Below are 16,687 nucleotides of genomic sequence, written 5' to 3'. Positions count from 1 at the left end.
CTTGTCAAGTTTGATTTCTTGATGGACTCACTCAAAGAAAAGGATGAGTCCATTGAGGAATTAGAATATCAATTGAATGAGAAGGAACGGAGATTCAATCTCCTAAGACAAGAGCTAAAAACCGAAAGGTGCATATCTCAAGGCCTTAAGCAACAAATTGAAACTTATGAACTTGATAAAGTTAAGGACCTAGAAACTATTGATAGGGCTCAATTATTGACCCAAGAGCTCAATGCCTCAAAGGAGGAACTTGAAGTTGCTCATGCTTCTCTCACTAGGGATCTTGACCACCTTGAAAGAGCTAACAAGCTTGTCAAGGATGAGCTCAAGAAACTTGGAGAGAACCATGATCTACTTCAAGAATCCTACAAAAGGGCTCTTGGATCAATGAAGGATCCCATTGATGTTGAAAAGCTTGCTTGTTCCTCCATTTCCTTTACTAGTGAGCATGCTAAACTTGTTGAGGAACATATTCGTTTACAAGAGGAACTTTCTTTGCATGTTGAGACCAATGCATATCTTGAGTCCTTGGTGACCAAATATGGTCTTGACTATCATCCTAATGAATCTTCTTGTGAGCAAGCATCTATTCTTGAGGAAAATGTTAGGCTAACAAAGGAACTTGCAAAGTTCACCACCGCCAAGAACAAGATGGGATTGGATGACCTCTTGAGTAAGCAAAGGTCAAACAATCAAAAGTATGGACTTGGATATGTTCCCAAGTCCCACAAGAAGAACAACTACAAGAAGGAGAAACCCGCTCAAGATAAGAACAAGAAGGTCACTAACAATGGCAAAGCCTCAAAGGGCAAAGCCACTAGTGGTGACCGCATGGGGCCAAACGATCACTATGCATTATTTGTTGATTATTATGGTGATGTCTATGCTAACTATGTTGGCCCTCCTAATGGCTATGCTTATAGAGAGTACTCAATTTGGGTACCAAAAGATATTGTTGCCATTGCAAAGGAACCCATTAATCGATGGGTTCCTAAATCCTCTACTTGATTTTGTAGGGGTATTCCTCCGGTGGTCCAAAATGGGTGTTTGATAGTGGATGCACCAATCATATGACCGGAGGAAAAGGTGTGCTTGATCAATTCATTGAAGATATCAACAAGAAGTCAAGCATTACCTTTGGTGACAACTCAAAGGGAAAGGTACTTGGATATGGCAAGGTAGCAATCTCTAAGGACTTGTGCCTTGAGACGGTTATGCTTGTTGAACACCTTGGCTATAACTTACTTTCTATATATCATCTTGCCGATGCCGGTTACAATTCATATTTCACTAAATATTATGTGCAAGTCTTTAGGAGTGACAATCTCAAATTGGTCCTTGTTGGATATGTGGAGAACAACCTTTACGTGGTTGACCTCTCGAAAGAGAGCCCCTCCTTCTCCACATGTCTAATGGCGGCCAAGCATGACGAAGGATGGTTGTGGCATCGCCGCCTTGGTCATGTTAACATGAGGAATCTTAAACAACTCCTAAAGGGTGAGCATATTGTGGGACTAACCGGCGTTTCTTTTGAGAAAGATCGTGTTTGTAGTGCATGTGTAGCCGGAAAGCAACTCAAGAAGAAGCATCCCATCAAGAGTATTGTTACCACATCTAGGCCTTTGGAGCTCCTTCATTTGGACCTCTTTGGGCCATCACATTATGATACTCTTGGTGGGAGCAAGTATGGACTTGTCATTGTTGATGATTACTCAAGATACTCTTGGGTCTTTCTCCTTAAGTCTAAGGACGAGACCCATAGAGAGTTCATCACCTTCGCCAAGAAAGCTCAACGTATGTATGAATCCGAGATCAAGGCAATTAGGACCGACAATGGCACCGAGTTCAAGAACTACACTATGCAAGAGTTTGTTGATGATGAGGGCATCAAGCATGAGTTTTCGGCGCCATACACTCCTCAACAAAACGGTGTTGTTGAAAGGAAGAACCGGACTATCATTGAGATGGCAAGAACCATGTTGAGTGAATTCAACTCACCCCACAACTTTTGGGGAGAAGCCATCTCTACGGCCGTCCACTACTCCAACCGGCTCTTCCTCCGTCCCCTCCACAACAAAACCCCATACGAGCTCCTTACCGGTAACAAGCCTAATGTCATGTATATTCGTGTCTTTGGATGCAAATGCCTTGTTAAGAACAACAAAGGAAAGCTCGGTAAATTTGAAACTAGAACCATAGAGGGTATATTTGTTGGATATGCGGAGAACTCTCACGCCTATAGATACTACAACCGGTCCTCCGGGACTATTGAAGTATCTTGTGACGTGGTGTTCTTGGAGGATAATGGCTCCCAAGTGGAGCAAGTTGTTCCATGTGTTGCAGGTAATGATGATGATCCATCTAGTGCCATCAAGCATATGGGCATTGGACACATCCGGCCCATGGAGGTTCATAATGATGATCAAGATGATGGAGTAGATGTTTCAAGCACGCCACAAGTGGAGCCTAGCTCAACTCAAGCCGAACCATCAAGTGCAACTCAAGAACCATCCTCTACTCAAGATGAGTCTCAATCCGAAGAACAAGAAGAAGATCCTCATTCCATGGAGCAAGATCATGATGACGATCAAGAAACATCCTCAACTCATGATCAAGCTCAAGTGGTCCCTCATGATCAAGTACTAGCAAGAGATGAATTCATTGATCATGAAGGAACCGTTCGGAAGATCAAGGCCGCTACAAGGGCAAGTGACATGAAAGTGGATCAAGTCCTTGGTAGCATCTCAAGAGGAGTGGTAACTCGTAGACACCATGCATTACTTATCACTTATTGTCAACATCATGCTTTTGTGTCTAGTTTTGAACCACTTAAGGTACATGAAGCCTTGGTCGATCCGGATTGGGTAATTGCCATGCAAGAAGAATTGGAATGTTTCACTCGTAATGAAGTATGGTCTCTAGTTGAGAGACCCAAGGATCATCGCATCAATGTCATTGGGACCAAATGGGTATTCAAGAACAAGCAAGATGAGAATGGCATTGTTATACGAAACAAAGCAAGGTTAGTGGCGCAAGGGTTTGCCCAAATAGAAGGTATGGATTTTGAGGATACCTTTGCGCCGGTAGCCCGTCTTGAAGCTATTCGTCTTTTGCTTGCATTTGCATCTTTCCACAATTTCAAATTATATCAAATGGATGTGAAAAGTGCATTTTTGAATGGTCCCCTAAAAGAAACCGCATATGTGGCTCAACCCCCGAGTCTCAAGACCCATGCCGACCCAACCACGTGTATTTACTCCATAAGGCACTCTACGGTCTCAAGCAAGCTCCACGTGCTTGGTATGAGTTCCTTAGGGATTTCTTACTACATGATGGGTTTTGCATGGGTACGGTCGATTCCACCCTTTTCACCAAGCGGGTTAAAGGGGGTGGCCTCTTTATATGTCAAATATATGTTGATGATATTATCTTTGGTGGAACTAACCCCAATCATAACAAAGCTTTTGAGCTATTGATGACTAGGAAATTTGAGATGTCCATGATGGGAGAGTTGAAGTTCTTTCTAGGCTTCCAAGTGAGGCAACTTGCAAAAGGCACCTTCATCTCTCAAGAAAAGTATGTGAAGGACATGCTCAAGAAATTCAACATGACCAATGCGAGTCCAATGAAGACACCCATGCCCGTAAAGGGGCAACTTGGTTCATGTGACGGTGAGAAGGATGTGGACATAAAGGTATACCGCTCCATGATAGGATCCTTGCTCTACCTTTGTGCCTCTAGGCCGGATATCATGCTAAGTGTAGGGATGTGTGCTCGTTTTCAATCCGCTCCCAAGGAGAGCCATTTAGTGGTGGTCAAACGGATACTAAGATACCTTGTTCTCACTCCTACTCTCGGGCTATGGTATCCAAAGGGGTCAACCTTTGAACTCATTGGCTATTCGGATTCCGATTGGGCCGGTGATAAGGTTGATCGGAAGTCTACCTCCGGGGCTTGCCAATTTATTGGCCGGTCATTGGTGAGTTGGTCATCCAAGAAACAAAACTCCACCGCCCTATCCACCGCCGAAGCCGAATACATATCCGCGGCATCTTGTTGCACTCAATTGTTATGGATGAAGCAAACCTTGAAAGACTATGGTGTGTCTCTTGGTACGGTGCCTCTTCTTTGTGACAATGAAAGTGCAATAAAGATCGCCAATAACCCGGTTCAACATTGTCGCACCAAACATATTGACATTCGCCATCACTTCCTACGTGATCATGTTGCCAATAAGGATATTGATCTCACTCATGTGGGAACAACCTACCAATTGGCGGATATTTTCACTAAGCCTTTGGATGAAGCCCGCTTTGTTAACTTGAGAGGAGAACTTGGTATTCTTGATCCTAAAAACTTGGATTGATTAACTTCTTGCACTATATTCTTGCATTTATCTTGCTATCTAGCTTAGAGGCATAGCACATATGGGGATAGTCATCTTACCATGTCTTGGTATGATGCATACCTATGTGTGCAACATAAATAGACCCAATGTCATTATATGGACCCAAGCATGTCTCTTCGCGGTCACATGACATTTGCACTTTCACATAGGGGGAGTAATCCCCCGCCCCTCATTGAGCCTTCATTACAACTTGATTTGACTATATAAGGCCAAATGATCTTATTGCAAAAATCATTTCAAAAATGACTTATGATTCTTGATATATATATTTCGACTCATACCCATTGTTGCTATTTACATCTTCTTTGGATTTTTTCTCCAATGGGTATGCCTAGAGAACCTTGTGTTTTCCAACCCCACTGCTATCCTCGCTTTATTTTCTCAATCACAGATAGTTGGAGTGGTGAATACCGTGGCACTGTTGCCAAGAGAGGAAGGCCCACGGTGCCTCCACCACGCCGTTCTAGTGGCCGCATGCCTCCTAAAGCACCTCAGACTACTGACACTGCCAGCTCAGCTGGGGGAAGAAGCAAGAGTGGTAAGAGGAAGGACAAGCATGTCCCCCAAGAGGATGATGAAATAGTGCCAGACTTTAATGTGGGAACAGCACATCGTGGTGATTGGCAAAGTGTGAGGTTGGAGAACCCGTATCGCTTTGAGCAACGGACTTACACTGGTGGGGACAAGTTCTTCTGGACCAAGACTCAAGCACGCCTTTGGGAAGATTTCTATAACACTAGAGAATGTATGAAGAATGGTGCTGTTGTGATGCCCAAGGTCATCAACACCGACGAGCTTGCCTTGCATGAAGCCACAAAGTACCTCTTTGTGGTTGATACCTTGAAGGGTTTGGGTCTATATGAGCTTGTGTGCCTGAAGCCCGATGATGCCCAAAAAGAAAGCATCTATTGTCCACTTCTAGTCCGTCAGTTCCATTGCACCGTATTCTTCCATGATGATGAGGATCGCACTATGACTTGGATGACTGGCAAGGAGAAGTACTCATGCACCTATCGTCGGTTCTCGCAGCCATGGGCTTTGGTGGTGGCCTTGCTCAAGGGTTCAAGATTCATTCTCGACCTAAGCTTGCTAAAGGTGACATCTCCTTTTGCTATCCCTCGAACCCTACAAATTGGGCCTCCCACTATCTCGGGGATGTACTACTCTTACCTTGTCCTTGCCAAGATGTTCCGTGAGAATCTCATCGACAAGTCGAGCGACACCGGTGAAGTCAGGAACTACCACCTGAATCTGATGTACTATTGCCATCCTGACAGGATAAGGAAGATTGATGGCTGTGATTTCATTCACTGTGAACTGAAGCGTTCAGTTTTGGGCCGCATGACTCCCAACTATGCTCAGTATGTTCAGCGGCTCATCAACTACATAGTTCCTCCTCCTCTCAACACGCTAGAGGAACGGATCATCATGGAAGCATTCAAGTTCCCCCTTCAGGACACACGTCCGGAAGTCCCTGCCATGATGCCTTCTGAGCGCCGTTCCAAGGAACACCATGATCATGATGCTAGCTCCAGCTACTCTCGGCGCACCAAGCGCGGTGCCGCTCGCTTCTTCTCCAACATGTGGCAAATGTGCAAGAACACCAATGATGTTGCACATCAGAGTCTTGCTTTGAACCAGGAGACAAGGAGGCGACAGAATGAGTTCATGGCTTCAAGGAATGCCTCTGTTCCTCCTTCTGGACCTGAGATGGAGCCTGTGGTAGCACCTCAGTGGGAGATGCCTCACCTAACCGATGAGATGATCCAGAACTTCGACTTCTCCATGTATGCTCATGGTGGTCTTCCTCCTAGGACTGCTCGTGCCCCTACTGATGCTGCTGATGATGAGGAGGAAGAGGATGAAGGTGATGAGGATGATGATGCCGAGCGCGATGGCGAGAGCTCATATTCCGCTGGGCATGAGTTCTACTGATGGGTTCGATAGCATGTCTTCTCTTTTCTTCGCCTTTTTGGTGTTCCGATGCCAAAGGGGGAGAAGAGAGTAGAGTCTAGGACCACGGGGTTCTTTGGTTGTCACAAGCCATGGGTGTTGCTTTATTTGATTCTTATATGGCTTGTGCTTATTTGCTTTGATTTCTCAAGAACCATTTGCTACTTCGAATAATTCGTGTATGGATGACTATTTGTATGCATAATCACTCTATTAGGATGATCATGCATTATGCCTATATATCTTGATATACTTGTCCATATCATGCTTGTTTCCTAAAAGATATTGGGGGAGCTTCTCATATTCCACAAATGGTTCACTTTGTATTCAAACACAATTTCTCCAAGTGCACACATTATGGGGGAGCTGTCGTAATATCTTATATGCAATCAAGGTTTAGAGCTTATCATAATATCTATATGTGACTCTAGCTCGGTTTGTCATCGTATACCAAAAAGGGGGAGATTGTAAGGGTATTTTACCCTTATCCATTGTTTTGGTTACAATGACACCGTGCTAGAGTATTTGGCCTAATACATGTTTGTAAAGATAATCCCAGGTATTAGCCAAAGAGGCATAAATGGTGTATCAAGGAACAAGAAGGCTAAAGGAGACCCCCCACTTCGACAACAATCAAAAGGGGTTCTCCAGCAGGCCGCCGGTCATAGGTCCGGTTGGACCGGCCCGTGCGCCGGCAGCTTCGGTTTGCCGTCCGGTCGACCGGGCGCTGGGCCGGGCGCTCCGGCGCCAACCGGCTCCTGCGCTGATGGCAACCGGGCGACGTCTCGGAAGACACGAAGAAGTCCCCGGTCAAGGTCCGGTCCGCCGCCGGTTTGGACCGGCGGGTCCGGTCCACGGCCCGGTCCGACCGGGCTCCCGACCGAGCGCCCCGGCGCCAACCGAGCTCTGCGCCGGCCGCAACCGGAGGGAGTACTCGCAGCGTCACTTCGAGGGTCCGGTCATGATCCGGTCCGTCGTCCGGTTTGGACCGGCGGGTCCGGTCCCCGGTCCGGTCGGACCGGCCCTATGCGCCGGGCTGTCCGGCTCCGTGGTCCGGTTGACCGGGTTTCTCGGGAGAAAGCTGATGTGTCAAGTGAGCAACGGCCATATTTCAAGTGACACTATAAGTAGCCCTTCTCCTACCTCTGAATAGTTAGGCACTACACTACAAGCTGTTCTTGAGCTCTCTCTCTCTTACTCCATTGCTAGAAACACCAAAAGCCTCAGATATCCCTCCTCCTCCACCCAAACTCAAATCCCTCCGGGAATCGTTAGAGGAGGACCCGATCTACCGTTCTACCAAGCCAAATCTCATTCCCCCTTGTATTCATTGAGAAGCTTGCTTCCTAGGGTTCCTTGGAAACCCTAGGTGGGCAAGAGGAGTCCGGAAGCATCCGGGCCGTGGATTTGCTCCGGGCAAGATTGTGAAGGTTTGGAGGCTACCTCAAAGTCTACCACAAGTGAGTGAGCTATTCCTTCGTGGGATAGGCTCCGGAGAATAGGGTGAGCCTTCGTGGCGCGGGGAATCCTTCGTGGGACCTCCACTCCTCCAAACGTGACGTACCTTGTTGCAAAGCAAGGGAACACGGGAATACATCCTCGTCTCCGCGTGCTATCGGTTATCTCTAAACCGAACTCCTTACTTGTGATTTAACCGCCTGTGAGAGCCTTCGTGCTTGAGTTAGTTGTATCCTCATATAGGTTGCCTCACCTAGTTTGCATTAGGCTCACCTTTATATTCCGCAAAGCCTAATATTGCAAAGAAAGAATTAAAATCTGTAGAAACCTATTCACCCCCCTCTAGGTTTACCATCTCTATACTTTCACATCCGTTCGGCACGGCCATTCTGTGAAGAAGTGTATGGACACGTGAGGCAGAAGATGGCGCCGTGGGTGGCTAGAAGTGAGCGAATGGTGATGTTGTCGAACTCCTTGCCGTTGTCGGTTTGTAAGGCGTGAATGGGGCGACCAAACTGAGTGGAGACGAAGGCGAAGAAGGCGGTGAGGGTGGTGGCAACATCTGACTTACGGCGAAGTGGAAAAGTCCATACAAAATGCGAGTAATCATCAAGAATCACAAGATAATAATTATAACCAGAGTTACTCGGAACCGGCGAGGTCCAAACATCACTATGAATAAGTTGAAAAGGAAAAGACGCGACTGTGGAGGATGAGCTAAACGGAAGGCGAACATGTTTGCCTAGACGATATGCTTCACAAGAGTGGGCATCCGTTTTATTACAAGTAAAGGAGAAGCCTTGCATTATTTGACGCAGAGTGGCGGAGCTAGGATGACCAAGACGGGCGTGCCAAAGGTCGACACCGGCGGAGAGGGCGAGCGGGCGGCCGGTGGTGGTGGAGGCCGCGCCAACGGGGTAGAGATCACCGGGGCTGTCACATCGGTGGAGGAGCATCCGGGTACGACCATCCTTGACAGAGAAACCAAAAGCGTCAAATTCCACAGTCACAGGGTTATCACGACAGAAAGAGTTAACAGAAACAAGATTTTTAATCAAGTCAGGAGAAACAAGGACGTTATGGAGAGAGAGAGGAGTGGTGGAGGCCGGCAGCGCCCTAGAGAGGAGGGGGCGGCGGCTAGGGTGGATGGAGGTGGTGGCCGGCGGCGCCCTAGGGAGGAGGAGGGCGGCGGCTAGGGTTGGAAGGGGGTGGCCGGCGGCGCCCCAAGGGAAGAGGAGGGCGACGGCTAGGGCAGGACCTGAAGGGTCTCTGATACCATGTAGAAAGGTTATTGGAGATTGCACAGCACCAATAGGGCCGGCTGCTCATATATATATAGGCGGACACATGTACAATTACAGGTACAACCCTGAGAAAACACGGGGACCTATGTCTATACAATATGTTACTCAACAGTTTTCATGCAGCCACAACCTGGGGCTCCTGGCGCATGGCCTTGTCCTCAGCCTGGGCCTCCACCTGGACCTTGTGGTCGCCACCGCCCTCCTAGACATGTACGTGCGGTCGGGTCGCCGACGCTCGCCGGGTGTTTGATGCCATGCTGCTCAGGAACTCCGTGTCCTGGAATGCCATCATTGTCTGCTACGGCCAGCATGGTGGAGGCAAGGAAGCGCTGCAGCTTTTCGTTTCCATGCTCAGGAATGATGACGGGTGCTGCTGTCGGGCTGATGAGCTCACGCTTGCCAGTTTGCTTAGTTCCTGTGCCAACATGGCGGCTGCCTATGAGGCCACCCAGCTTCATGCGTATGCCCTCAAAAGGGGCTTACAGGGATATCTGCAAGTAGCCAACGCTCTGATCATGGCCTATGGTAAGAACGGATTTCTGCTACAAGCAACACAAACGTTTGCTGCCATCCATAACCCAGACATAGTTTCATGGTCACCCATGGTTTCATCTTTCGCCTACCTTGGGTGCGCCAAGAGCGCTATCCGTGTGTTTGAGAGAATGCCCCGTCAAGGCGTGCGACCTGATGGCATTGCGTTTCTTGGAGTTCTTTCTGCCTGCAGCCATGCTGGGCTCAATCAAGATGGCCTAAAGTATGCCTACAACGTTTTACTCAACATGTCCTGCCAAACACACTTGCCTATTTGGGTAAACTCCAGATTTCACCAAAATGACCGGTTTTCTTTCACATTTGCCTATTTCCTACAAAATAAAGTATAAAATAAGAACTTGTGCACTTTTACAACTATTAATAGGTTAGTACCAATAAATACAATAAAGTTTCATAATAACAATAATTTTGACACAATAAATACAAAGTTATGTCTGCTTTTTACATGCATCACCGGTCAATCGAAATGCAGCGTCGACCATCGAGAATTATCAACTGCGTGGTGGTTTGTGAATGTTCTGGAAAACGGTAGTGGGATGGTCTGGTAGGCGGTGCTTGCATGGGTGGATCTGATAGTGAGGGAGACATATCATGCAATCCATTGCCCCATATCCTCTTCTTCCACACTTTTCGTTGCGACAAAGAGCACCACTAAAATGGCAAGATTGCAAAATCATGTTATGTGCTGATCACATTTGGTAGTGGCGAGAGAGATGCACGGCACTCTTATCTTAAAACCTGAAGTACAGCTCTGTCAACTCGTTTTCCCCCTAGTTTCCCGAACATGCAAATTCTTGCCCAAAATAAATAATATTTATACTAAACTCTTAGACTTCTTTTAAACTTGATTGTATCATATAGTCTTAAGTGACGACATTTTTCTATTATTTATACGGCATAGTTGACATTATAACAATGTTTTTGAACATTACTTATATTGTTATTAGTTTATACTGAACTCCAAAGTTTGTTTGTGAAAATTTTAAATTGTATGATGCTTTAAAACTCCCCTTGTATTAAATTTCCACGGTTCCATAAATTATGTACTATATACATATATATTTGTCCAAATGAATGTGTGTTGGTAGATATATATTTTCAATATATGTAAACATCATAATATAGATACCTATATAAAGGCTGGCTGATTTCTCAGCCTAGGAGCAACTCAACGTCACATGACACTGTTCATGTGCTATTTATTGCGAATCAAAATGCGACATGTAGGCAGACTGCTATAGCAACAGTTGTTGAATAGTGTCTCGCGATGAACAGTGTCGATAAACAGTGCCGGTGGTTAAACAGTACTCGATTTACAGTGCCTGTCGCCATGAACAGTACCTGAACAGTGCCGTTTTCCCTGTCCCGCGTTAATTTTTCGACGCAACTTCCGACAAAATAAAGTTCGACAATTTAATATATTTTTTGAACAATCACGACATTTGGAGCAAAGGGCCAAATACGGATATTTATTGCATTTTCAAAATAAAAAAACTCAATAAAATGATGCCACGGGCTCGGCGTTTTTCTCCCTCTCGCGGTAATTTTTCGCCACAACTTCTAACACAAAAAAGTTTTGCCGATTTAATATATTTACCTCATATTTGCGCCATTTAGACCAAACGGCCAAATGCTGATGTTTAGTGCATTTTCATCAATACACAAAAAAGTTCGACAATTTAATATATTTTTCGAACATTCACGAAGTTTAGAGCAAACAGACAAATACAGATATTTAGTGCAGTTTCAAAATAAATAAAAAACCTAAAAAATGCCGCCACGGGCGTGGCGTTTTTCTCCCTCTCGCGGTAATTTTTCTCCACAGCTTCTATCATAAAAAAACTTTACCAATTTAATATATTTACCGCATATTTGCGCCATTTAGAGCAACTGCCAAATACGGATGTTTAGTGCATTTTCAAAAATACACAAAAAATGCCGCCACGGGCGCGGCGTGCCGCCGCGCCAAAGCCTACTAGTAGATCTTCAAGCCTATGCTTAAACAAATGTCTTAGCATCGGTGTAAGTATAATTATGGAAGCTTCTATAAACTCAAACGTTGGCAAATGTGTTTCACAAGTTGGGTTGAGTGGTAAGTTGACAACAATGTGTTGTGCTTAGTATTGAAATATCATCGCTTATAATAGCATCCAGGCACATAAAGTAGGAGATCTACCTTTTTTTCAAAATGGGGGTATACCCCGGCTTCTGCATCACGACGATGCACAAAGCCAGTAGGAGATCTTCCTGAACAACGAATGCAGAAACCGTGCGAGGACAGGAGGTCCAGGCTGTGGTAGACTGTCGGGAGATCTTCAAAACTTCACTGACGGCGCCGCGCCGCGGTGCCCTCAGTCTAGACTGGGCTGGTGCCTTGGCAGGGCAATTGCTGAGAGCATCTCCACTCGTCCCCCCGAACAGGCCCCGGCGAGCGTTTTTTCCATCCGGACAGCGTAATTCGGCCCAGTCGCGCCCCCGGTTCCTCGTTTTCGTCCGGATTTGGGCCTAAATCCATCCGGCGATCCCACGCCATCCCCGGCCCCCCGGGGAGCGCTCGGGGACTCCGGACGAAACGAAAGCGCGCGAAACGGCGAGGAAACTTCCCGCGCGTCTGGTGGCCCCAACTTGTCGGCGAGAGAAACCGATCGTCGTCCTCATCGCATCGTCTTCCGCGCGCTGTAAAGCCTGCCGCCGGTCCGCATTCGCCGGCCACGCGGCGAGTTAATGTCGTCGTCTTCCGCGCACGCATCGTCTTCCGCGCGCACTAAAGGCTGCCGCCGGTCAGCTCGCCGCGGACGCGTCGCAATCCGCGCGGCATTTAATCCCCGCGCCAGCCACGCCTATATACGCCGGTCCGATCACCGCGAGGCGTACCCCGTGCTCCACTCTCCCTCTACTCCCAAGATGGCGTTCTACGACGACGACGGCGCAGCCAACAACGGCTTCCCCCGCCGGTCGCTCCACGCGTGGGAGGGGCACCTCCTCCACCAGGCGGGGTACCCCTGCCGCCGGACACGAGGCCTCCCGAGGCGGCTGGCGGCTAAGTGCCGGCGGCGTTCCAATCCCGCCGCCGCCGCGGGGCCATGCCCTCGACGTCGCCATCGAGGAGGCGAGGATGACGATGACCGACGAGGAGCGCGCCGAGCCACGCCACCACCCCGACAACTACACGGCGTGGAACTCGTACTTCCTCCGGCGGTGGGAGCGGGAGCTGGCGGCCTACGACGGCCCGCCGCCTCCGCCTACGCGCAACAACGCCGCGGGCCGCCGACGGTGGTGGAGCGCGCCGGGCCGGACACTCGAGGCCGTCCTCGAGCACATCGAGGGCGGCAACTTCCCGGTGCTCACGATGCCCCCTCCATCGAGGGCATCGGCGAGCCGCCGCCGGGGAAACGTCCGGCAGCCACGGCGCATGGCTGCCGGCTCGTCGTCTTCCGGATCGGCGCCGAGGTCATCCTTGGCGCCGGTGAAGAGGAGGAGGCGACGTCGCCTTCGACGCCGGTGCGCGTCAAGAAGGAGCCGGCGTCTCCGCCGGCGACCGCAGGGCGCAGCAGCGGCGCCCTCGTCATCCGAGAACAGCCTTCCGCGCCGCGAGCGGCCGAAGAAGACGAAGAAAGAGGCCGCCGCCGCAAGCCGGCTCGCCGAGGAGGAGGCGAAGCGCGCGAGGAGGCCGCGATGGCGGAGGCGATCGCCGGGTCGCCGCACGACATGGAGGAGGAGAAGCGCGCGGACGACGCCGCATCGGACCGGGCCGAGCGCGACCGGGAGCGCCGGGAGGCGGAGCGGCGAGCCGGCTGCTGGACCTGGCCGCCGCACGCCAACTCGCCGCCCGCGCCGCTCCTACCGCCGACGACGATGTCGCGCGGTACCGCCGTCCTGCGACACCTCCATCCGGCGTCGCTGTCCCCGTCGTCGACCTCGAGTCCTCCGACGACGACTGGTACAAGCCATCCCCGGGGTGGGGAGACGCCGGCCGGGCGGCAGCAGCCAGAGCCGCGCAGCCGAAGGCCAACGACGACGGCTCCGACGACGACGGCGGCGACTACACGGTGTTCTACCGCCATTTCGGCATGTAGAGCGCCGTGTTTTAAAATTAGCGTTTGAATTCCCCTAGCCGAGTTCGAAATATAGTCGAGTCGGCCTCTATGTATGAACTCCTCCCGTAATGTAATAAATATCATTAAATTTAGTCTATATTCACCCGTTTTTAGCCGTAGTTTGTCAAGTTTCCATTTTTTAAATTCGCATCGTCGACTTCGCCTGGGCACGCGGCTGGGAAACTACTACTCCCCACGCCAAATCTTCCTCCAATCCGGACGAAAATTTCGCCGGATTTGGGCGTGGGGAGCGCCAACGAGTGGGGATGCTCTGAGAAGCAAGAACCGAGAGAGGGAATTCGACATGAAAACATGTCTGATGTGGCCGCGCGGCTTCCTCTCGCGTCTTCTCCTCCGCGCGACCGCCGGCGCCACGGACGGCCAGGCCTGCGCGCGCATCCACGCGCTCCTCGTCAAGTCCGGGCACGCCTCCGACACTCGCCTGGCCACCGCGCTCGCCGACGCCTACGCCAAGTCGGGCCTCGTCGCGCCCGCGCGCATGGTGTTCGACGAGACGCCGCGCCGGGACCTCGTGCTCTGGAGCGTCATGATCTCCTGCTACTCCTCCCACGGCATGCTCCAGCACTCATGGGCGCTCTTCGCCGCCATGCGGAGGAGCGCGGGCCTCTCTGGCGACGGCTTCACCTTCAGCGCCTTGCTGAGCGGCCGCGCTCTTTCATCTTCATGCAGCCACCACCACCCGGGGATCCTGGCGCATGGCCTTGTTCTCAGGCTGGGCCTCCACCTGGACCTTGTCGTCGCCACCGCGCTCCTCGACATGTACGCAAAGTGCGGCCGGGTCGCTGAAGCTCGCCGGGTGTTTGATGCCATGCTGCTCAGGAACTCCGTCTCCTGGAATGCCATGATTGTCTGCTACGGCCAGCATGGTGGAGGCAAGGAAGCGCTGCAGCTTTTCGTTTCCATGCTCAGGAATGATGATGGGTGCTGCTGTCGGGCCGATGAGCTAACGCTTGCCAGCTTGCTTAGCTCCTGTGCCAACATGGTGGCTGCCTATGAGGCTACCCAGCTTCATGCTTATGCCCTCAAAAGGGGCTTACAGGGATATCTGCAAGTAGCCAACGCTCTGATCATGGCCTATGGTAAGAATGGATTTCTTCTACAAGCAACACAAACATTTGCTACCATCCGTAGCCCAGACATAGTTTCATGGTCATCCATGGTTTCATCTTTCGCCTACCTCGGGTGTGCCAAGAGCGCAATCCGTGTGTTTGAGACAATGCTCCGTCAAGGCGTGCGGCCTGATGGCATTGCGTTTCTTGGAGTTCTTTCTGCCTGCAGCCATGCTGGGCTCATTCAAGATGGCCTAAAGTATTTTCTTGCAATGACGAAAGATTACCGAATCGATCCATGTCCGCAGCATCTTGCTTGTCTGGTTGATCTCCTAGGGAGGGCTGGCAGGGTTCAGGATGCCTACAACGTTTTACTCAACATGTCCTGCCAAACAAACACTGGTGTTATTGGAGCTTTCCTTGCTGCCTGCAAGACGCGGGGCAACGTTGAGCTCGCAAAGTGGGCTGCTGATAGACTACTCGGTCTGGAACCAAATGAGTCGGCAAATTACCTGCTTATATCTAATGCTTATGCTGCTGCAGGAGCTTGGACTGAGCTTGCGAAGGTAAGAAGTCATATGAGGAACATGTGCGGCACCAAGGTTCCCGGCTGTAGCTGGATAGAAGTAGGTGGAAAGGTTCAGACATTTGTCTCCAATGATATTTCGCTTCAACAGTCAACAGAGATGCGACATATGATGGACATAATTGTTACATTCCTGGAAAAAGAGTTCAATGAAGATACTATTTGCAAAGAGTCAGATTTAATATCAGAATGGTGTTGAGACCTTGCTAAAATATATAGGGGTTAACTGGCATCTGCAATATATGGTCTCAGACCTTTCTTGTTTGGCAATGTAAACCATTCTCAGGTAACTTGAAGATGTCTTTATTACATGGTAGTTACATCATTCAACTATATATTTAAACTGAAAGTATTGCAAACATTTCCTTGAACAGGTTATCAAGGTTTGGAATCTCCAGTTTTATCTCCATGCACTCCCAACCGGCAGAGGCATCCTGATCTAGTCCTGAACTGGAAACTGCCTTCACCTGCCACTTCCAGAATCACTTGTTCTGCATTACAAACATGGATGGGGAGTGGTACAACTTCGATTGTCTGTATCCAGCTTGTGAGCACCTCTCTCACTTTACACTTTCAGCTTACCTTGATACCATGAGGCGGTCCTGGCTCGATCATCTTTGCAGTAAGGGGCGCTTCTGCTTTCTCCAGGGACTGCTCCACTGATAAAAATAATCTTGGCCAGTGGCTGAATCCTGATGAAATTACACATTCACGCTTCAAGGTGCAGCAGAAACAAGAGGGCTACACTGCAACTGAGATGGCCTCGAGGAGGTATCTCACTGTGGTGAACTGGCGATAACCACTAGCTAGAGGGACTTGAAGTTGCTCGCGCCAAAACTGAAGTACCTAGTCAGCAGCCTTACCAACATGAAGGCATGCCTATGCTGCAAGAGAAAACTGATGACGACCAAAAGGAGGCAATAGCTATTAGCTTGATTCCATTTGAAGCTCCATTGACCAGTTCTCATCTATCCCAAGAAGAGGGAAATTTGAAAAAAACATTGGCTATAGCAACTCTGAAGGACCGATGAAAGAAGATTGCGATGCCATTTTGTCCATTTACAGAGGAACATTCTTAAACGTCTGTGAAGAACGTAAAGTCTCCATTCCTGGAGCAGTTATTGTCAATTTCTGATGTGATGTAATGATCTTAATTGCTGTATATTTACATACAAAAGTTGAACTTCAATTAAATGTGAGAGGCCTTGCATCTCTGCTTGTGAACTTGCTGGATTTTTTTTTTTAATACTGCTACTTCA

The 16,687-nt window shown here is 49.2% G+C and overlaps 1 protein-coding gene across 1 annotated transcript; it reads left to right on the top strand.

Moving 5' to 3' along the window:
- Nucleotides 1-14,076: 14,076 nt before the first annotated feature.
- Nucleotides 14,077-16,486, top strand: LOC124648624 (pentatricopeptide repeat-containing protein At2g46050, mitochondrial-like). Its single transcript, XM_047188351.1, has 2 exons — nucleotides 14,077-15,714; nucleotides 15,803-16,486. Exon 1 carries the CDS (start codon nucleotides 14,077-14,079, stop codon nucleotides 15,625-15,627), a length of 1,551 nt encoding a protein of 516 aa, XP_047044307.1. The 3' UTR covers nucleotides 15,628-15,714; nucleotides 15,803-16,486.
- The last annotated feature ends 201 nt before the right edge of the window (nucleotides 16,487-16,687 follow it).

The sequence above is a fragment of the Lolium rigidum genome, chromosome 4 (assembly GCF_022539505.1).
Source record: "Lolium rigidum isolate FL_2022 chromosome 4, APGP_CSIRO_Lrig_0.1, whole genome shotgun sequence".
Classification (NCBI taxonomy): Eukaryota; Viridiplantae; Streptophyta; class Magnoliopsida; order Poales; family Poaceae; genus Lolium; species Lolium rigidum.
This window is presented reverse-complemented; position numbering and strand designations above follow the sequence as displayed.